This window comes from Dermacentor albipictus, chromosome 4, assembly GCF_038994185.2.
Source record: "Dermacentor albipictus isolate Rhodes 1998 colony chromosome 4, USDA_Dalb.pri_finalv2, whole genome shotgun sequence".
Lineage (NCBI taxonomy): Eukaryota > Metazoa > Arthropoda > Arachnida > Ixodida > Ixodidae > Dermacentor > Dermacentor albipictus.
The window spans coordinates 36,058,355-36,081,936 of record NC_091824.1 but is presented as its reverse complement, the minus strand read 5'-3'; the positions used below and the strand labels follow the sequence as shown (position 1 = coordinate 36,081,936).

Sequence of the window (23,582 nt, the reverse complement as noted above, 5' to 3'; positions counted from 1 at the left end):
TCCATTTGATGTGGTTCCTTGTTTGCCTAGTAAAGGAGAGGTGTATCTCGCAGGCTGTGAGCTACACCTTAATTCATTACTCTTTTGCGGGTTTACGCGTCTTTATGGTGAGTGGTGGACGTTATTCATATTTGTACTAGTAAAGGTACCCCCCGTCTCATTTGCATAGAGAACTTACCTTAGGTTGCCCTCCCCGAAAGAAAGTATCCTGGGTACGTGCCTGTACAGGAGATAAAAGGGATCCCATAAAGGAGCTATCATGCAGTCTATAAAACTATAGCTTCTGATATGACGTTCACAAAGGACCCAGAGAAGGTGTACACAAGTGATATCCTGATCGCTATTTTAGGTTCTCTGAAGCATGAAGAGGCATGATACCATGGGCCAGCTGGTCATGATAACCACGAGCCAGTTCTAGAGCTAATTAATTTGAAACCTCTAGAGTTTTACACACGGCTTCCTAGGAGAAATATTGAACCTGCCTTCGGGGCTTTCCCTTAAGCCTGTTTCCTATTTACGGCGAAATCAATCGCGTTCGAGTAATCGCGCCAATAGAAAGAGGGTCACACAACACAAATGGGGGCAAATCGGCGAGCCATTAAAGCCCACAGAGGCGCGTCATACAGCTTACGTGCCCCTATCACGGATCGAGTGCCCTCCGAACATTTGTGTTCTACAGGAGGAGGCGCAGAATCGTCGTTAAGAGGGCGCGCAACCTTTCCTTTTCTTTCTTCCTTTCTTTTTTTTTTTTTTTGCTCATGTCTTTGTACGGGTGTAGGCGTTTTTAAACGAACCCGGTAGAGTGGATGGAGAAGCGAGCTTGCGAGACTGCGGGACCAGCCCACGGGTCGGGTTCGAGCGGGCCGGGCAAGTGTGCACCTGGCCGGGTAGGCAGGGCGTGACACGCCACCGCGAGCGCTTCCTAGCGCGCCGCCGCCGACGTCAGTGGCGCGCGGTCGGGGAGGGCGGTGCCTCGGCCGAAGAAGGCGGTCCGCTGCCCGGGAACGGCCCCGGTTTCGCGCGTCTACCGCGGGCCGCCGCCGCAGAAGCGGCGTTGGCCAGACAGCGTGGTGGTGAGGTGCGAGCGAGAGCGTGAGCGAGGCCTCGCCAGTTCGGCAGTTCTGAGCCCAGCGTGAACCGGCGTCGTTGGCCATGCGAGGAATGGAGCCGTTGCCGCTGAGCCGCGCGCCCCCGCCGCCGCCCCCGAAGCACCACCGCGGGCTCGGCTTCTCGATCGAGGCGCTGATGAGCTCGCCCGCCGTGCCGGCGACGCCGGCGAGCCTGCTTTGCATGTGGCCCGCCGAGTGGATGATGCGCGCCGCCCTGCAACCGCCGCACGGATTCTTTCCCGCGGCCGCGCCCCGCTGCGAGCCCAGGAGCGAGCCGGCAACAGGTAAGGCGCGTTCGACTGTGCGTGGCGAACGAGTCGTGCGCTACATTAGAGCGTCGCCCGTAATGGACCGGCAAGCCGTGCGCGGAAAACGCGTGTTTTCGCGAGTGTCGTCCGCGATCGACCCTTGCCGGTGTGAACGCCTCTTTCTGACCGCTGTGTCGTTATCGTTAGTGGCGGGACGCCGGAGCTTACTGCCAATAAGGAAACGCTCTAACGCTTTCCGAGAAGCTTTTCGAATCCGGCTCCAGGTGCTTATGGTGAAGTACTTATTTGTACATACGTTCGATACCTGCTATGCTTGTTGATACCTGCTATGCTTGTTGGCAAGGAGATGTATTTCACGAGAAAAAAAGATGAAAACATGGATTTGCGCACCCTTCGATAGAGAAATCCAATCTCTTGTGCACTGTACGAAAGAGAGAGAGAGAGATAATGAAAACTAAAAAGCGCCATCATAAGAAAGGATTTCACATTTACCTCTTTATCCAGTATTCGCGAGGATCGGCTTGCATGCAACTCTTCATCTATTGCAGTTTCGAAATAACAAGACTTATGAGAAATTTTCAATGTAAGCTGTTCTCTGCAGACTTCAGGTTTCGCCTAATTTAGTGCTTCCTTGCTGTCACACATGCAACCGAAACCACCTGCGTAAAGGGCCACCCCTCTCATACGAACAATTCGGCGCAAGGCATATAAGAAATACAAACGCGCCAATGTGCGAAGCGCAACAATTACAGTATATTGTCTCTGACAGCTCGTCTCTCACCCTACAGCGGTAGTTCTTTGGTACATCCGGTTTCATGATCTGACGTTTGTTCGCTATGTTCAATAGGTTACATGGTTCGACAAGTAAGCGAGATGATATTCATGCAAGAACCATCAAAAGTGACATTAAAGCCGAATACCTTTGATGCCGGTGCTCATTATTCGTAGGATTATTATTATTATTATTATTATTATTATTATTATTAGTAGTAGTAGTAGTAGTAGTAGTAGTAGTAGTAGTAGTAGTAGTAGCAGAAGTAGGGAAACCGCTTTAGTCTGCTGTTTCTCTGTGCGTATGCGAGCGCATTTTTATCCGATGTATCTGGATGGATTTTATATTTTTGGCATTGTTTGTGACATGCCAAAACCTGCATTCATGAGTCAGTTTGCACGGAATCACAGGTTGCTTAGGAGAGTGAGGAGAAGCTGGTAAAGAAGAAAGGAAAGACAGGGAGGGTCAACCAAACGCACGTCCGGGTTGCTGTCTTGTATACAGACGGGAGGGGGAAATAAGGGATGGAACAAAATACAAAGGAGAAGGGGAGGGTGGAAGGTAGTAGCAATGCAAACACGTGCGGTTGTTCATCACGCCTACGATTTGTCGCTGAAGCCAGTCGATCTTATAAACGGTAGCCCGCGTCGCTTCGTATATAAGTGTGCGAAGCATGGGGCCACAGTCCCTATGAGAATCTTTGTGGCTGAAAGCGGCGTATTATCTAGTCTTTTTAACTTACGCAATCACATCGCGCTCCATGTCATCACAATCATAAAAACACAACACGTGTTCGATTGTCTCTTTACAGTTACATGAGCAGTTCGGTCTGGAGAGGACTTCAATAACCAACAGTTTGGTCAAATATGTCGCTGTCCATTCGTGAAGGCAGGGTACAGGCCCTCACATATAGTTCTTATGAGAAACAATGAGAAAGTGTAGGTATATCGCGCATGTGGAATTATATATTAACCTAAACTTCAGAGGCGCTTAAATTAAATGTCGTACAACTACAATATTGTCCATTTTAGTCCTGTACAACGTGTGATCTCATGCAATGTTTATGCAAAGCAGTTCGCATCAAAGGTTTAGCAAGTTTAGCCCCATACTTAACAGCGCGATAGTCTTGGCATGTACTTCAATCTACATACATCAGTTACGCAGGGATGAAAAAGGGACGTTTTGAATGGACTGATCGAGAGACCTCGTTTAGAGGAAATGTTAAGCCTCGTAACCCATGATATGCGTACCGTCGTCCTTTCATTTCTTGATAATTTTCACAGTGTTGAGGCCTCTCTTAAGCTTTTAAGTTAATCTCTCTGGTGGTCTCGCATGACATATACCGCCACCAAGTCGAATTCTCGGGCTCCAAGCTTTAAGCTGTCAGCTCCTATACATTTGAGGGTTGCTGCTCAGAGGCGTCTCAAGCGTGCGTGGTCGTGTGAGACGGTGGTGGGGGTTGGGATTGGTGATTTCCACTGGATGCCGCAGCTACCATGTCCGACCGCTCGGGGGTGGGCTACCGCCCGCTCCAGCCATATATCCGTAAATGTAATTCCTTCACCTGTGATGCGTGCTCATTCAGCGCCGCAGTTGCCACCCTTTAAAAAAAGCAATTCCTTCCTATTTCGACTGTGATCTGCTACACAAAAACACTTATTTCCTTTAAACGCACAAGGTTCTGCTACAGAGACACCTAACGCTGTAATGGGTTTGGTTGTATCGTTCGAACTCTATAGGAACAATACCCCGTTGCTCCACTTATGATCCAATGTAGCCGAATATAAAAACAAATTATCTATACCTCATGGTCATTTCGTCTCCGGTTACAAACCGCATCGTGAATGTCGAGCCGGCTTCACAATCACTTAACCTGTAATCCCATACTGGGTCGTACGCTGTCTTTCAATTCATCTGCAAGCGCTTCCTCGTGCTATCCGCCTACGGCGTAACCCTCCCGGCGAAATGGCTTCACTTCCCGATCTAGTGGCCTTTCGGCAAGTGCAGCGGCAGCATATATCTCCCAAATATGTATAATAATTGCCGCTGATTTGTACTTCTGTTGTATACGCGTCAGTTGTCCTGTCTTTTTTTTATCTATCTAATGTAATGATGGCTGCCTATTTCTTGTTCTTCAGTGTATTCATCGGTGATCCATGTTCTATAATTAGCAGTCGTATATTTTAATGTGTTTATAAGTTGCTGTATTGCTTTTCTGCTTTAAAACCGCTCTCTGTAACCCCCCCCCCCCTTACTAAGTACTCCCTCCGCGGCGCCTGTAAGGTATTGTGAACAAACAAACAAATACATTGCATGGTATTATAAGCGAACATACGGGCTCTCCTACAATATTCCAAATGAAGATAAGATTATCTCTGTGCAGTATGCAAGGTATATGGAACTCGCCGCGGTTCTTTAGTGGCTATGGTGCTGGGCTGCTAAGCACGAGATGCCAGGATCGAATCCCAGCCATGGCGACCGCATTTTCATGAGAGCGAAAACACCTGCGCACTTAGATTTAGCTGCACGTTAGAGAACCGCAGGTGGTCCAGATTTCCCCAGTCCCTCCCTACGGCGTGTCTCACAATCAGATCGTTGTTCTGGCACGTAAAACCCCTTAATTTATTTTAATTTAATTTTTAGGGTGTATGAATTATTTAGTAATAGGTAAGCTTAATTCTTTCGGGCTGTATATGAGGCTACATGCACACATATTGAATAAAATCTATATTGAGGTTAAACTGAATAGTAGATTTAGATTAGCAACAGCGCAAGCTAGCTCACCCGTTACTGGCGTGCCGCACGAAATTTCATTCAGTTTTGCGGCCAAAACCTTTCAAGCACAGCCACCGCCGACACATTGCCGAACTGGCCTGTCGACATTATCCCCGGTGCAAAACACTTCTCCTAAGCTTTACAACGAAACTGATAGGTTATTTAACCTGGCGCATTCACCGACGCGCTTAATTTATGGCTTTAATAACTACATATTTCAAAGAGATAAAAATTCAGTCGTTTTTTTTTTTCGTGCGTACAAACAAGCAAACAATCCTGTGTTCTTTAACGAAGTATAACTTGCAAGCACGTGCACAGATGTAGTAGATTTGACGAGATAAAAGGCGCAATATACACGTGAGTATTATTTCTTAGTTCTTCATAAGAGACGGAATAATTATCAAGAGGTTAAGTATAACTTGCAGATGTTATCTACGCTCCGTGGATGCGCTGACCAAGTGGTACACTTAAAGTACAACATGAAAGAAACAGTAGAAAACAGAAAGAACCCTGTGTAAACGGCCACTGAAAGAGAGGATCGCATCAAAGCGTGGCTGGTCTTCGTGCATAAGAGGTGTATAAGGACAAGAGATTGGCACGAAAGCATGCAAAAGTTATTCAATGTAACACACTACTTCAGAAATGCTACTGCCAGTTTTTAGGCGCACGCTATTACTCTGCAGGGGTATGAGAGTACTTTAATATATTAATACGAATCGAATGACCTTTGTTTCTTTAATAATAACGCGGTTCATTCGTTTTCTTTACTTTTTTTCTAAATTTCTGTATAATAAAGTGAAGCTTTCGTTGCGAACTGTCCTGGAATTACCTCACTGTGCAAGGCTGCTTGCTGGCTGGGTGCTGCTGTACTACAGAAAAGCTCATATCTTGGGTCACTATAAGTAATCCATGTCCGAAAGTTTAGACCGTCGGGCTGCTGTGCTGAAAGAATAGGGTTCAGAAGTAACAGTGGGAGCAACCTGCGTCACTCATCATCATCATCATCAACCTGGTTACGCCCACTGCAGGGCAAAGGCCTCTCCCATACTTCTCCAACAACCCTGGTCATGTACTAATTGTGGCCATGCCGTCCCTGCAAACTTCTTAATCTCATCCGCCCACCTAACTTTCTGCCGCCCCCTGCTGCGCTTCCCTTCCCTTGGGATCCAGTCCGTAACCCTTAATGACCATCGGTTATCCTCCCTCCTCATCACATGTCCTGCCCATGCCCATTTTTTTTTCTCGATTTCAACTAAGATGTCATTAACTCGCGTTTGTTCCCTCACCCAATCTGCTCTTTTCTTATCCCTTAACGTTACACCTACCATTCTTCTTTCCATAGCTCGTTGCGTCGTCCTCAATTTGAGTAGAACCCTTTTCGTAAGCCTCCATGTTTCTGCCCGGTAGGTGAGTACTGGTAAGACGCAGCTATTATACACTTTTTTATACATTTATACACCTGCGTCACTGGGTATAAGTAAAAGGAAGAAAATTAATTACGTGCCCGAGGCAAGGCTTGAATCTCTGTGCCCCGGCACACTAGTCCGATGCTCTAACTATAAGGCCGCAATCCACCCCCCCCCCCTCTTTTTTTCTCCCTCTTTATTACATAGAGGACCACAGATGAGAATAACAGAAGAATAAATTGAAAAACATTGCGTCGAACACAAAACATCTAAAAAATCACGTGAGCATACGTGTGCATTCAGCATCACCATCCAATTTTGCGGTTGCTCCTGAGCAGCATGGACATTACGTAGGGCTGCAGACACCCGGAAAAAAGGCTCCAGCAGATTTTGGGCTTTCAGCATGCAAATCCTACATCCTGCTTCGCCAGAGGCCACGCAAACCGATGGGGCGCAATCCTATCGTATGGGAGGCCGGCGAAATTTCTAAATGGCAAGCTGCAAATAGCGAATTGTATAACCAATCGCACGGATACACACGTCTGCCGTGCCCAACGCCAACTCGCTCTTTGAGACGATCGCAGCGCGTTGATGATTATGATGACTATAATTTCCATACTGTGGCACGTACCCCCAACGGAGGATTGGTCAAGAAGTGGGCGGTACGTGTCGTGACAACTGCCAACTTGCTCTTCGCGACGATCGCCACGTCTTCTTGATGATGGCGATTTCGAAACTATATGGCACGTGCGCGCAACGAATGATTGGCCAACAGGTGGGTGGTACATTTAAAATAAAGACGAAGGAATGAATAAATACGAGGCATTATAAGAGAGCTGACACATTGCGTAGCATGGCTGCGCGAGATTACGCCAAAGGCGCAGGAATGAAATGGACCATTTTATAGCATTTCATTAACCACTTCACATAAGCTTCGCTTCAAATAGATTCCAAAATGTGTGTTGGATCTGCATATTCTTTTTTTCTGTCTGTGACTTAACAGCATAGGTGGTAAGAATAATTTTAGTGCTTACGGCATGAAAACTTAAAAGAGAAAGAAACGAAAGACAGAAACAAAGAAATTGGAGAGCATCTTTTGTTTTTGTTTTCTGGGGCAGTAGCAATGACCAGGAGTTTCAGACATGATGGAAGAAATACCACTTTTGGCTTGAGGCTCTTGAAACGATATTTTGCAGTTCTTTACCACATATGGCTGATGTTGTTTTTTTTTCCTGAAGCTCTGTGTAGATTTTAACACCATGCTAATTAAGTAAAATATTCAGTACTGAACATCACTATGTGAGGGGATCTGCGTTATTAAAACAAAATCATCGCTACTCAATTCAATAGTCGAAGCCAAAATGTTCCAAACAACCCTAATCGGAGGGGTTCGAAAATTTCATTATTTGATCCTCCTAATGATTACGTATTGAATGGTTTTCTTATCGGGTAAAGTAAGCTTTGTTGTGTAAGTTTCAGATGCGCTTATTTCGTCAAGCTTTTCAAGCGCGTTAGAATGCCGCCGAAAAACTTGTCGACAGCGGAGTAATAAATCACAGCTATATGAAGCGTGTAAGTCAGTGCAGCTATCACCATTGTTAAACCGCCTTTTTTGATCAATGCACGAGAGGCACTTCACGGGAGATACAGAAAACGAATATGCAGAGGCCAGCGTTTGCTGGTGCTATAAACTCATTTACTGTGACAGCAGTTACTAATGCGACACATTAACAGCGCGAGTGCAGGACAAGAACCCCGAAAACGATAGGAACATCGCAGCTTGCATTTTTTTCTTTTTGCTTCTTGTTACCTTATACTCTTTTCCAGAGCCACCTGAAGTGTTGCATAAAGAAATATTAATTACAAGAATAAAAGTAATGAAACATAACGGAACCATAAAACAAGCGTGACATGTTGACTAGATCGTTCCCATGAAGGTGTAGCCCGTATAGTATATATAGTCTTGTTGCACAGGCTGCTGGGGAACTTTGCAACAGTTGAACAACATAAATGATAAACACTGTCGACCAAGGAATGTCGTTGAAACCAGCGTTTCCACCAAGGGAAGTTTCGTCGTCAAGGCAGCAACTGCCCTGACGGAGACATTTCCCTTTGTGGAAACGTCGGTTTCAGCGACATTTGCTTGTTTTACTAGGGTGAACCACTTCAAGCCTCCATCTCTATTTTTGATGAGTGAACATGAGGAGCCTCAACGTGGAAAAAAAGTGCGTGTGTGTGTGTGAAATGTGGAAATATGGCCGCGTGGCATATATGTATATATATATATATATATATATATATATATATATATATATATATATATATATATATATATATATATATATATATATATATATATATATATATATATATTGGCACGTGGACTTTCTTACCTTTTTTCGGGTGAGCGCTGTTCCCCGCCTGACAAGTGTTCTCGCTGAGCGCGGAACGCGCCCGCATGTATCGGAAGTTTCTCGAATGTTATCGATGTTTCCGTTTTCACCAAAGCTTGTGTAATTAGATTGCATGTGCGACGCGAATTCTGTAGAACTTTGTGGAAGACACGCGGGCAACACCGATTACTCTGGAACCTTCGGTGACTCGTGTATAAAAACCTACGCGCTTGACCGGCAGATCAGATCTTCGACGGTCGCCGACTTTGTTCGCCCCTGTCGTTGTTCCTTGAGTGTAGCCTATTTTTGAGGGCGCAGGTTCATCCAATAAAATACAGAAAGGACGGTTCCTTCGGAGACGTGCCGTAAGCGGTGGCGACCATATATGGTGACGGGTGATATGTGTTAATTAGTCGCTAATTTTAAAAAATTCCCCGATTACCTTTTAAGCTTCTAGTTTCCGCGGGCTCATCGTAATTAGGAAATTGAAGTGAGCTCGCCGTACAAGCCATATATCAACTTTTGAATATGTAGAAACTGCGATTACCCGCAGGACGGTGGCACCATGAAATTGAAATATATCAGAGCGCGGAAAACCAAAACTGGGGAGCTGCGACGAACGCAGTCACCGCGCGCTTCTTAAGGCAACGTTCAGCAGACACAACCGATCAGATGGACAGCCAGTGCGATGCGACAACGAAGGAGCACGGAGGGGCATCGCATCGATAGGCTCGCATCGTTTCGCTATAATAGCTCATTAAGTTTCGCGACCACAACACGGTGGTGCACAGATGTGCACAAGCTCGCGGGTTGTCATCGTTTCACGTTTTCATGTAAAAAAAATGAACAATAACTTTTTACACAAAATGAACAATTTGTACGGGAGCCATGGCGCACGTTGCTCTTATTCGAAAATGTAAGAAGAGACGGCCTGTATACTGATGCGCCTGACATTTATTAAAGCTAAGCTTTCTTTGCGAACTCTCCCGATGACGGTGACGGCTGGGTGCTTCTCTCTCATAGCTGATTTCACTTTAGCAAGGCTGATTTTATTGTTATAATAGACAACTCCAAGCCATGTTCGACCCCTAGTATCATTATTAATAAGTGAGCTGAATATTATTGCAGAACGTATTAAGCCGAATTTCTTTAAGCGTATACTAAAACGTGTGCCACACGTTTGAGTAACTCTATTTATCTTTGTGTAGTGGCGGTTTTGTTTTCTTTCATTTTTAACTTCTGCCACTTTTGGCTTGTTTTGCGTTCAACATGCTGTACTCGTGACATGACCAAAATAATGTGTAATTCTTTACTGATAACATTTGTTGAAATTTTCCTTAAGCGATTGTTTCGTTTCCGCGTCCATGTTTCTATCATAAGTGTCGAAAACTGCCTTCTAAATGAAATAAAGAAAAGGAATTTGTTGTCTTTGGGACCACATCCTAGCAGAGCTAACCTTGTAGAACTGCCCTGTGGCTTTGATCTCATTGATGTAATCAGTGAGGCACTTGTCATGCAAGGAAGCCACTTGCCATTCCCGCCTGTAGACCGAATATATGTGCCCAGCAACGTCGAAGACGGAAATGCAGCATACGACGTCATCCCTGTTGCTTTTTCATATTATGGTTTTGCGAGAACCAAAATTTCGTGTACAAAGCAGCCAAATGTCCCATCACGTACCTGTAAGAAGTGGAAACTCAACGACAGCCTGCTACACGATGAAGGCATTATTCTGCCAAAATTTAGGCTAAAATCTAAGATGTCGCAAAGAACGAAACAGTCCCGGCTGTGAAATGGGAAAACGGATAGAAAATGGAAGATTGAAGTTACTGCTTTGCGCCGTGGAAAAAAGGAAGTTTCCCTTTGTCATCTGTTCCTTTCTCTACAGTGCACTTTATATTACACGCTACTTTATGATATTTCCATACATGACTTTTAAGTGATATCATTTGATCCGTGTTAAATATAACTAAACCACGTATATAGCAAGACGATTCTTGTCCTTTCACAACAGGAGTGACCTAAGGATGTCATTGTAATGGAAGTGCTCTTTGTAAACAATAGAAGCTCCGCAAACATAATTGGCTAGGAAAAACCACTTACTACCTCTGCTATATATAGTCGTATATGAATGAACCAGTGCCTTTGGGTAGTAAACGCGATTACCTGTGCCGTTACTACCTACGGTTACTAGGATCTTAGCGAACTTTGTGACAAGCCGTCACTACACCTTTTAGCTAGTAAGTTGGAGGACCTTGTTTTCAAAAACCGTGTTCACTAAGATTATGAGGGAAACAGGAATTTGCAGTTTACTTTAAATCATTTATTGAGTGGTCGGCCGGTAATTTCGCCTGTCGCATTCGCTATCGCTGGTTTAAAGCCACCAGTGCATTGTTGTGCGCAGACTGTATTTTTCAATGTATAAGTGTGCGCCTCCTAGTCCTGTTTCGAGTAAGTCCCGAAGGAATTTACTGCTGCAGGGCACTAACAGAAACCCACCCGTCAGCCCGCCGATGTGAGTCTCTCCGCATTTAATTCAGCATTTAGTTGGCTTAAGTTCAAGAGCATTTAATTTCTTCTAAGCCCCGTTCCTAACTCCGCATTTGAAAAGTATTATTGTAGGGTAAAATATCCAGAGTGTTTCATTCACATTTTCTCAAAATTATGCAGGACACAATTAAGCCGGAAATACGAAGCGGCTTCCTATATTATTGACGAACATCATCGAGACCTCTCCCAGCGATTCCCATTTACCATTGCATTTTCCAATTACCCACATACCTGCAAGTTAACTAACTAATCAAGTTACCACCCAGATGTCCGGCGTCCACGACGTCCTGCTTTCACTGCCCTTGGCGCCCGTTCTGTTGCATACCTATATAGTACCCCACCGGTTGCCTCATCTATACAGAATCACCTGAATAACTATACGCTCCTTTTTATACTCAGCTTACATATATATATATATATATATATATATATATATATATATATATATATATATATATATATATATACGCACACACACACTAGGAATTTTGTGTCTTCGTTATCATCTCATACACCAGCGCTGGTAGCGTTCGCCAACTGTATCATTTTCTTTTCAAGGGTGAACGCAAGCTGCACCGTTCATGACGCTATAGAAACATCCCGTTCGCAATTCTGTATTAATATATCCCACGTCTAACACAGTGACCAAGGATTGAATTAGTGCAGAAGCGGCGCGCATACAGTCCCCGTAACGGCCTGTGTGGGGCGCACGCACTGTCCCACACCCTTCATTTCGTTTTCGCGCAGTTTGAGATAATTATACTGTCCTTGTGCTTTTAGTGTTAGCGGCAGTTCAACAGAATAGCGAAGTGCGCCTGTCTATGCTACCCTTTTCAACGGTCGATCGTCAAAGTCATCAGCCTCGAGAGCAGCTTGGAAAGTATTGTGATCATTGAGTGCTATCAGTACTTCGCGTACAACAGCCCGCTCAGTTGCGGAATACAACAGCTTGGGCGCTGCATCATGCCCAGCTGAAAGCGGGTCTCCCGCATGCAGACACAACAGGCCCGTGTAGCCCGATGTAAATAAGCACGTGTGCAAAAGCAACGACACATCAGTGCCGTATATCATTGGAACAGACAGGAAAACTAGCATCACGAGAATGCACGCCGTGCCGGATAAATATGCGCGTCCAAACCGCGCCGATGGACAACACAGAAGTTGAGCGCGCGCCCTTCTCTCCGGACTGGTTGTTTCCGCAGGGAGGACGGGGGGGGGGGGGGGGGGGAGGGGGGCTCTCGAAAAAGGCATCCCGGCGTTCACGTTTGAGCAGGATCGGGTTCTTGTCTTCGGTTCGGCCGTCCGATCGGGCCGAGGCAATAATTGCGGATAATTGACGCGAAACCGCGGCGGCGGTGGCGGCGCGCGTGGACAAGCTTCCGCTTCACGCGTGCGCGCGCGCGCTTGTGCATACACGTTTCGGTAAGTCGTGATTTCGCGGTCGTGCTCGCGGCCACGCCGCCTTTAATTGGGCGGAATAACTCTTTGCCCCGGGGCCGACAAAACGGCGCTCTTTACGCAGCCTTTGTCGCACGCTTGCTCACCGCACGCTTCCTGCAAGCACGGACGGTGTGAGTTGGAGAGAGAGAGAGAGAGATAAGCCTGCAATGAGAGTCGCCGATATCAGTCTTGTGAGGAACTTCGCTTGCTACTTCAAATATAGGAATGCCCAAGCACGGCGTTTATCGACGCACAAAGGGGGCTGACGCGATTTCGATCCTCTCGTTGGTAAGCAGCCTTGTAGGGTGTTTCGATGCTTGAGCGACAAAGCGCCGGGAGATTGTGGAAACGTAGAGGAACGTTTGATGTAGAACGAGGTTGAGTCGCGAGATTTGGCCGTTACCATCGCAGCGGGCAGCCGAGAATATGGAGCGAATACGGCGGCTGACGATCTTCCGGGGGACTGAATGAGCAATTCCAAAACGATAAGCAATATAGGTTGACCCGACTTCGCAACGGAGCAAAAGCGCATAATTCGTTCGCAGGTTCTGACCAGGAGACACAGATCACTGCAAAACGATGATGTGACTTCATTCCACCGGCAGCCACATCGTTACCAACCCTAATTGATTTGTTCTTCAAATGTTATTTTTGTTTTTAATCAAAATATGTTAATAACTGCAAATCACAGTTCTCGTTTCAAATATTTTTTTTTGCTTTTGCTTTCCTCTTGCACTCCTCCTTTATCTATTGGTAGTTTCCACTTTCCTTAGTTTCCCACTACTGTTATTAATATGCCAATTATTAACGATAGAAATCTTGTTCTGTGATGAATTCGTTTCGTATTTATTTCTTTCGAAAACGCCTTCCCTTCTGTTAATTGTTGCATTCGTATTATGGTACGTCATTTTGGTTATTTCTCGTCACCCCCCCCCCCCGCCCCTAATGCAATGCCTCTTAAATGGCCCTTAAAGGTAAAATGAATGAATGAAGAAGAAGAAGAAAAAGAAGAAGAAGAAGAAGAAGAAGAAGAAGATGATGATGATGGTGATGATGATGATGATGATGATGATGACGTTGTGCAATGGCAAAGAAGAGCACGAAATTGAAGCGTGTGTTATCTTCTCTCCTGTTAATCGATTCAACTTTAGAACAATTTAAAAAGTTGTTGACGGCACTATTACCCTTTCCGTGAATGTAAACAGTACAGGCTGTCCTTTTTTAAACCATACAGGCTAAAAAATATCGCTTGTGGCAGATGGCGTAATTTTAGTACTTGATCTGGATTACTCGGAAGGCGGAGGTTACTCAGGTAATAACAAAATTTCACTAAGTATCTTTCTTTTTTAATTACCTTGCGGCGCAAATCGCAATTTACGAATTGTAGCTGCTGAACTTACAAGGCATATCCACTTTTACGGATCGCACTGGTTTCGAAATAGGCGCCTGTGAAACACGCGGCGAAATTCATTGCCATTCCACTTACTTATTTGACAAACCGTCGTTTTATGCTTCGAAGCACAAAAGTGACCGGAACGCCCATAGACTAGGGGAATGGAAATAAATATCTTTGGAAATGAATATCCAGAAACTGGTGTCATCCTGAAAATGTGTTCCAAGTGGTTACTTGCGAACTCATCGGCTACAATTAGTGAGTTGCAATAGGTGCCCTAAAGTCATTCATCAAAGAGGTAAGTAGCGAGGTTTTTAGTTAGTCAGTTATGCATTACGCATTTGGATTCCTCGTGCGTTTCCACCTAATTGTGTAATCCAGCCCAATGACTAAAATTATGCTATCTGCCGCAGGCAATGTTTAAAAAATTCGATGTGTCCAAAAGAAATACACACCCGGTATAATAATTTCATTACGCAAATACTCTCGCGAAATTAGCAAAACGAAATCAAACGCGAGAACGCAGAAAAAAAACATAAATGCAAGCTCCAACTCGTCCACCATGCACGAGCTAACAAACGACTTCGCTCATTGCAGATAGGGAATGCATTGATCGCTCGCGAGGAGTGTCCCGCGCTTCACGGATAGTTTCTGCTTGTTCGAGGCAAACTTCATCGAGAGTACATGCGACCATATAGCTTCCTTGCCTAAACACCCAGCGTATCTTTATGGTTATCATTCTTTACCCATTATAACTCGCAAACTCGATACAAGCTTGCACAAATGCACTCAGTGCAGGCGCGTGAATTCAACGTGTCACGACACATTCGGCTCTTTATTCGAAAGCAACGGACCCGTACGTAACCTTATACTGGAGACAACGTAATGGCAACCTAGTTGCAGCATAACCTTATACTGGAGCAATATTTCATCTGCCGTATCTTTACCTTTGCTTAGAATTGGTGTGGATATATATTCACAGCAACAAAGCTGCATATGGTATGTTAGAAGACATTAAATCCTGCTATAAAAGGGGCTGACTGAAGTTTCAAAAATACGCGGTTGCGAACAGGGATGCATATAAGCTGCACGAAGACATTCACATGCATGCGCGGATTGAATTAAATTGAGTGCGCAGTCGTTAACTTCCATTTCCCAGGCGTGAGCACCTTCGATTGCGGCTTTTGTCCTTTAATTTAATTTGGTTGGGCATGGCATTGCGCTGTCTATGAGCGAGGCCTCCATCTCGGGGTTTTGGTCAAACAAATGCGTTTTTTTGGTTCAAATAATTCAGAACAGGATGTGTACGTTCTACAACCTTTACTGCGATTATACATGCTTGTTAGCGCACTGCGATATTAATGTCTACTGCCTTGGGAAACCCAATATAACACTTTTGTGTCGGCTGTCTTCCATTTCCAGCAGGATCTAACTTTTCAGTATGTATTTGTGCAAAAAGAAGAACTCTATAAATAAAAAGCTACACGCATTTGATATGGCACGACAATCAACACCCTGTTCATTTTCTTGTACAAAAAGATATAGTGCCGTTAATGTCGTATTTGGCACCAGTTTGTGTTATTGTGTCTGGTGCTTGGTTGCAAGTCATTTAAGATAAAATGTGGCCACACATCACACATCAACATTGTCTCATTACTGCGAAAATGTGACAATAGATCAGTGAATAAATAACAAATATTATAGCATGCGGAGGCTTCTCGTCTTTAGTTGAGTGTTCGCGAAACCTCCCTGCGAATATCCCGCGAAAGAGAAAGTGGACCGGTGGGGGTGCAAGGTAGTTGACGCCAAAAATAACGTACAGCGCGAAGGACAAGGACAGCGACAGACGACATACACAGCGCTGTGTATGTCGTCTATCGCTGTCCTTGTCCTTCGCGTTGTACGTTATTTTGGATCATGAATTACCAACTAGCCCAAGCAACCACCCTAGTAGTTGACACATTCATGCAAAAACCTGTGCACACCTATGGAGCCAGTACGTGTAAAGCCAAAATGTGACGATTATTTTAAAATTCATTTTCTTTTTCGCACATGGTCACCGGTTGTAACAACACATCTCGTGCGTTATTACCGGGATTAGCTGATCCAGCGCGATGGATGCAAAATCAATCGTTTAACACCTCTGCATTTTATCGCCTCAAAAGTTTGATCGAAGATATTAGATCATTCGATGTTCTTGTATGCGGAGGAAGTTGTGCGCAGAGTTGTCACTATTCTTCGACAGTTTGCATCGGTTTCTGACGCGGACAAAGTGCTTGCACTTGAGGTGAAAGCGAGAAACACTGTTGCATCGACTGTGCTCTTGATGGCAATGGTCTCCTCTCTCTTCCCTATACCGAGCGCGTAACATGCAAAATACTGTCTAATGTTCTGACTGAGGCTTGGTGCGATGATGTGGATGATGTCGGGGCATAGTCTGAAGCAGCCTGCAGGCCACTTAAGGGCCTCAATAACACTGCGTCTGCAGCACAATAGAAAGCTGAAGGCGTGGGGCAAAATGACTCGTAATAAGACCCGCTTCCCCGTGATGAAAGCTTTCCCTTCAGGCGCTGCGATGGCAGTGAGCTGACGAGCACAGCATGTGCCAATGACTCACTTTAAGCGCGCCTTACTTCACTCCAAGAACAAAAACAAGCTATCCAATAACCACAGACAAGTAACAGCTAGCGGGCCACTCCATGTGCCAGCCCAATCGTTTCACGCTCGATGGCCAAGTGCGGAACCGTCAAAAAAGCCTCCTGACACGAAATCGTCTGCGGCACGATATATATAAGTGAAGCCGTCACCGCTTGCATAAAGAAGCAAAAGTCTTCCGACAATGTTTCGAAGTTGACCGAAGTGTCGTAGGATATACCCGTCTGCGCGCGTGAGTTAGTTGTTCGTGTATAGGGTAAACGCATGCATTCGTACGAAATGATGACATTCGAACGCGGCGAATGCCAACCTCGCTTATCGGCGAGACGAGTGCGAAGATGGTGATGGACGCATGTAACGCAACGCGCTGCTTACTCACGCCTCTTTGCGTGACACGGCTCATTAGGCGCCGTCGCATCGAGTATACACGCCACTAATGGCGCTGTCTCGGAGAGCCGCTTTTACGCTGGGGCAAAATGTCCGCTCGCGTTTATGGCCCGGCTACTTAAAATCTGCGGAAATCCATATATGCTAAAGTGCAGGTGTGCCTTCGCCCGAATGTGGAGCTTTTGTCTCCGTGCTTACTTAATTAGGCTGTACAGGCTAAACACATTAGTTATTATAGTGGTGCACATTTTCACGTTCTATTATGTAACCGGCCGGTCTGCATGCATATTCTATACTCAGCGAGGACCATTGGTAGCTCGATTCGCGCCCTGGATATTGGCGCAGTCGCCGCTATACTGGCTGGCTGGCTAACACTGCCTGTATAGCAGCCGCCACAACCACCACCACCAATTAACTCAACCACCATCAAGGTGCTTTGCGCTGACGACGACAATGTTGTGTGTCGGTGTGACGTCGTGCGCACTTGAATATCTACCGCCGTCACATAGATGGGCTATAGTCCCGCCTCCAAAATATAATTTCAGGATATTCTATCACCTTGATCTCTACATCTAAAACAGCTGGAGGGACCAGGTGCCCGCGCCGGACTGTGTGCGCATGCGCATATACAACGTGCCCGCGCTGAAAGCGTATCACGCTGTTCGAAAGCATTTGTCGGCTATTGGCTTGTTGACAACTGTACGCCGGGAGGTTAGCGAGAAGATTAATTTACGTAGATACAGTGTACCACCAGTGTCCGTAAATATAGCTCGTATGTCTTGACTACGCGGTGAGTGTGCTCACAAGGTTACCAGTTCTTGCCGGTATACCGCGACGTCTCTACTAGTGCTCTGACTAAACTAAGCTTTAAGCGACAAGCGACGAAACCGTGCCGTTCATGTAAAATCAATACGTTTCTGCAATTTCCGACCACAATTTCGACAACATGGATGATTACGCTACCTCTTAAAATCGTGAATTTGTTTTGCCATAATATGGGAGAATCACGTGTATAAATAAATAAATAAATAAATAAATAAATAAATAAATGTACATACAGTGCGGGAATATGAGGCTACCATTTACACTGTTCCTAATTGCAAACTTTATCCATAGTAGCGCAGATAATGCGACAGAAAGAAACTTCTACAGCACACATCGAGCCTAGAGCGATATCCTCGGCATGCCAACGTTGACCCGTATACAACCTCATCAGGCCCTCAACCGGAACCTTATCAGCGCCACCTTTGACAAATGCCAGTTTGGAAGAGCGCATGCAGTGTCGCCTTATCTGCCGCTAAGGAGCCCATGGTGATGAAAAGCGCCAAGTTCAGTAGTACTTCGGGAGAGGTATTGCCGAATGAAAATGGTGGAAATGCATACGGCACACATCTCGAGCCGCGTACGGAAACTGATGGTCTATTACACAGTAACTGAATGGCTTCAAGGCAAGGCAACTGCCGTCGAGCAACAACGGAGAATTCAGTCGTGAGCTGAGAGTGGAAAATTTGCGTGTGCACGTGAAACTGGTTCGAACGATGGATGGTTCAGTTAAATGTAGATCGCTGGGAGACAGATTCATTTCGCAATGCCAAAAAGTGAGATCATGATAAAGATTATGATGATTGGTGAGAGAGGAATAAGTGCAAGAGTCAACCTACCTACGCAGCTCACTGCACACACACAAACAAAGGACAATCCGGAGGAGAACCAATGAAAATATCAGAAAAACAAACGTCTCAACACCAGCCTGGTTTACTTCAGAACAGCAACAGTAAAGGAACATTTCCAACAACTATAACAGTTGAACTGTGACACAAGTAAAATGCACTATATCCTTGCGGCATAACACCAATGTTTAACGGGTGGACGCTGGGGCGTATAATCCCAGATTAGCGCCGGAATATCACCGCGAATTAGCAGTCGTGGCGCTGGACACATCGAGATGCAGATGGGGCACGTGTCTAAGATGGAGCAGTTTCAGCGGGCAGACTTATGGTTGCATATCTGGGCCCTGTGATATTTTTTTTTTTTCGTTAAAAGTACTTCCCTGCATTCATACCGTTGTTCTCGGCTTCATGCAGTCTCGGCCGAGAGCAGAAAGCTCTCCGATTTCCGGGAATCACTTAACTCCATTGTTGGCGGCATATATATTTCTCAAGAGAAATTACACCCTTTGGGTCGTATTTTGCCACACAACGATAATCGTCATCTGTCTTGCTTGCGTTTCCTTTCTTGAAAACGCTGCGCTCGCTACTTTCCTGGCTCTACCGAGCTGATAACGCGCATGCCGTTCGTGACTTGGAAGTACCGGGCTCGCAGCGTCAAAGAAAGGAAATGGGGACAAGACAGATGACGATTATCGTTGTGCGGCACACTCTACACTCTAAGAAAATTTTACGCCCTCTGGAGTGCCCCTTCTGCCACACAACGATGATCGTCACCTGCCTTGATGCGCTTCCTTTCTTTAACGCTGCGAGCCCGGTGCTTCCCAGTCACGAACGGCGTGCGCGTTATCAGTGTGACGCAGCATTCTCGACAGGAAAGTAGCGAGCGCCGAGTTTTCAGGAAAGGAAACGCAAGCAAGGCAGATGACGATTGTTGTTGTGGGACAAATATACACCCCAAAGGGTGCAACCGTTTTAAGAGTGTAAGATGCGATCCAAAGGGTGTAATTGGGCTTACGGATGTATAGATGAACCTCGTATGCAGCGGCGGTCAAAGAAAGTCGCTGGGTAGCCACACGCAGGCCGAATACCCACACGACGTCAAAAATAAAGTATCGCACGCTGATCTACGTATCGCATTAAAAAAAAAAAAAAGCTGACATCTGGCGAAAGTCTGTCTTTCATCATCACACACGAGTGACGACGTTCCCACGACGTGGGAAGCCAGCCCGCTCAGTCGGGCCAGTCCCTCGCGATATCGGGAGGACCAATCGCCGAGTCCGCCACTTACCTGCATTATCTCGGCGGCGACATCTTCATTACTATCCGCCGGAACATGCGCTTGCGTCGTTTTTATTGTCGCGGCGCCATGCGACGTTAGGAAGCGCCGCTCCGGTCGGGGCGGCGCGCTGGGCGCGTGACGCGAGGCGACCCATTGGCTGTCGCCGAGCTCGAGCCCACGCCCTCCGACGGCGACACAACGGACGCCGCCGCAGCGCTCGTCGACTCGTTCCGACGTTGCGTGTCGCTTCGAGGCGGCCTCAAGCACGCTCGGCTGCGCCGCGCGACCGTGGGACACGCCAGCCCGAGTTCCCTGTGCTCGCTAATGGACCCGGCCGCGCCAAGTGAAGCCGTGCTGGCTTGCTTCTTTCTTTCTTTTCTGTGCGGGAGGAGCGCCGTGCGTGCGCTCCTGCCTCCCTTCGGAGGCGCGCTGTAAAGTCGACAATCGCACGCCAGCCTTGAAGTGTGGGGGGCAGCTCACTCCGGAGCCGGGCGCGGGGCTGAAGGCCTGCCGGCCATTAGGGATGCTCTCAGCCGTGCGCCGGTGAGCTGGGGGCCGATGTTTTCGGGCTCGTTATACAGGGGGCGCCTCCTCTCTTTTTTTATTACGCGCCCCGTGAAATGCTTCTTGCAAAGTAAATTATATCGAAGGGAAGGGTTCTTTCGCCCCTTCCCCCCATCATCCTCTCGCCGCGCCTTTCCGCTTCTCCGTGTGCGGTGAACCAACGGGGCCTGGGTGACTGGCCACAAGAGTGGCGCGGCGCTTATCTCGCGCCGTGGCAGTGACCACGGCGCGAGGGTGGTCACGTGCTGCCGTGTGGTAGCCAGCTCGGTCGCGCGCACGTACGCGATTCTTGGCGAGCAGCGGAAGTCATGAATGCGCACGTCCGAGAAGGCCGGCATAATTTGCCATTGAAGAGACCTTGCCCTTTTCGTCTCGGAAACTTCACCCCGACGAAGGGGCTGAAATCACGCTTGCTGGCAACGCAGCTTCCGGTAGCCGACTCTCGTTGTTGTTACACAAGGCGTGCGCGTAATGTGATAATGCAAATGACACTGCGCCAAGGTTACCCAACTAACCAATGGACGTGGCGTAGGTAGGCAGGGTTAATTGGGCTCTAACTAGACAGTTTCAATATAGAGATAGGAGAAGTTAGTTTACAGCTACTCTATTTCACTTCTATGTAAAAAAATATAATGAATGATCTTTATAAATAAATAAATATGAAACTTGATAATACCAATGGAAATTTGCCACGCGCTAGCGCCCACACAAGCAAAAAGAAAACGTCGATCGACAATGAACGCCAGTCACTGCATAAAAGTGTTCCTCATATCTCGAGCACATGGCCGTACTTATAAAACAAGCATTTCAGTTCAGTGAAACTTGTTCATCGAAGTCCACTAAGTGGGCATAGTCCAAGGATTGTCCAAAGATGCGCGACAGGTGTAGCAACGCCGTAGCACTTGTCACAAGGTAAATACACCTGGAGATGCAGCGGTGGCGTAGAGGTAGAACACCAGCCTCGCGTGCAAGAGGTCCGTGGTTTGAATCCCGGTGCCACGCAATTTTCCACAGGATTAAAAAAAAAATCCGCGTGTTGATGAAATTGCATAAACACGCCTGGAGTGCGCCCTGATCCCGGTGACCAGAACAGGTAACGCACTCTCTCACCAGAGCAGGATTGGCAACCCTGGTGCAGTACTTGGCCACAACCTCCTATATGAACACAAAAATCAAACCCCGGCCCTCGGTCCCCAGCAGCTGCGAAGCAACTGACCACGGCGGCGGTCAGAACTGCGACGCGGCAGAGGGTGCTAAGAATCCCTGGATTCGGACAGGCCGCCATTGGAATATGAACCTGTCAACGTTTAACGCTAGAACGGCATCTAGTGAGGCGAGTCTAGCAGTGCTATTGGAAGAATTAGAGGGCAGTAAATGGGATATAATAGGGCTCAGTGAAGTTAGAAGGCCAAAAGAAGCATATACAGTGCTAAAAAGTAGACAGTTCAAAGTAGACCATGGATCAACATCAACTGCCGCAGAACTTGTTGCTATCCGGAAGGCACTTCGATTTCTCTCCGAGGAGCCTCCTCACACATGGACGACATTCTGCGATTGCAAGTCAGCTGTTCAAACGATTGACTGGGTCCTCATCGGGGCCCGTATTATTTCATGGCTATAGAAAGTCCGTTAGACAAGATACCAGTAAGCTATCGCAGGAGACGAAAGATCTGATCAAGAAACGCCAATGTATAAAAGCCTCTAACCCTACAGCTAGAAGAGAACTGGCAGAACCTTCGAAGTTCACCAACAAGCGTAAGACAGCTAACATAAGGAAGTATAATATGGATAGAATTGAACATGCTCTCAGGAACGGAGGAAGCCTAAAAGCAGTGAAGAAGAAACTAGGAATTGGCAAGAATCAGATGTATGCGTTAAGGACAAAGCCGGCAATATCATTACTAATATGAATAAGATAGTTCAAGTGGCTGAGGAGTTCTATAGAGATTTATACAGTACCAGTATCACCCACGACGATAATGGAAGAGAGAATAGTCTAGAGGAATTCGAAATCCCACAGGTAACGCCGGAAGAAGTAAAGAAAGCCTTGGGAGCTATGCAAAAGGGGAAGGCAGCTGAGGAGGATCAGGTAACAGCAGATTTGTTGAAGGATGGTGGGCAGATTGTTCTAGAGAAACTGGCCACCCTGGTCACGCAATGCCTCATGACTTCGAGCGTACCCGAATCTTGGAAAAACGCTAACATAATCCTAATCCATAAGAAAGGGGACGCCAAAGACTTGAAAAATTATAGACCGATCAGTTTACTGTCCGTTGCCTACAAAGTATTTACTAAGGTAATTGCAAATAGAATCAGGAACACCTTAGACTTCCGTCAACCAAAGGACCAGGCAGGATTCCGTAAAGGCTACTCAACAATAGACCATATTCACACTATCAATCAGGTGATAGAAAAATGTGCGGAATATAACCATCCTTTATATATAGCTTTCATTGATTACGAGAAAGCGTTTGATTCTGTCGAAACCTCAGCAGTCATGGAGGCATTGCGGAATCAGGGTGTAGACGAGCCGTATGTAAAAATACTGAAAGATATCTATAGCGGCTCCACAGCCACCGTATTCCTCCATAAAGAAAGCAACAAAATCTCAATAAAGAAAGGCGTCAGGCAGGGAGATACGATCTCTCCAATGCTATTCCCAGCGTGTTTACAGGAGGTATTCAGAGACCTGGATTGGGAAGATTTTGGAATAAGAGTTAATGGAGAATACCTTAGTAACTTGCGATTCGCTGATGATAATCCCTTGCTTAGTAACTTAGGGGACCAACTGTAATGCATGCTCACTGACCTGGAGAGGCAAAGCCGATGGGTGGGTCTAAAAATTAATCTTCAGAAAACTAAAGTAATGTTTAACAGTCTCGGAAGAGAACAGCAGTTTACAATAGGCAATGAGGTACTG

General features: G+C 46.3%; 1 protein-coding gene across 1 annotated transcript in view; it reads left to right on the top strand.

Moving 5' to 3' along the window:
* Positions 1-964: 964 nt before the first annotated feature.
* unpg (homeobox protein unplugged) overlaps positions 965-23,582 on the top strand; it is a 73,168-nt gene continuing 50,550 nt past the window's right edge. Inside the window, exon 1 of the mRNA XM_070536889.1 lies at positions 965-1,393. Coding sequence (XP_070392990.1) covers positions 1,153-1,393 — 241 coding nt within the window. The 5' untranslated portion in view covers positions 965-1,152. The remainder of the gene's footprint in view (positions 1,394-23,582) is intronic.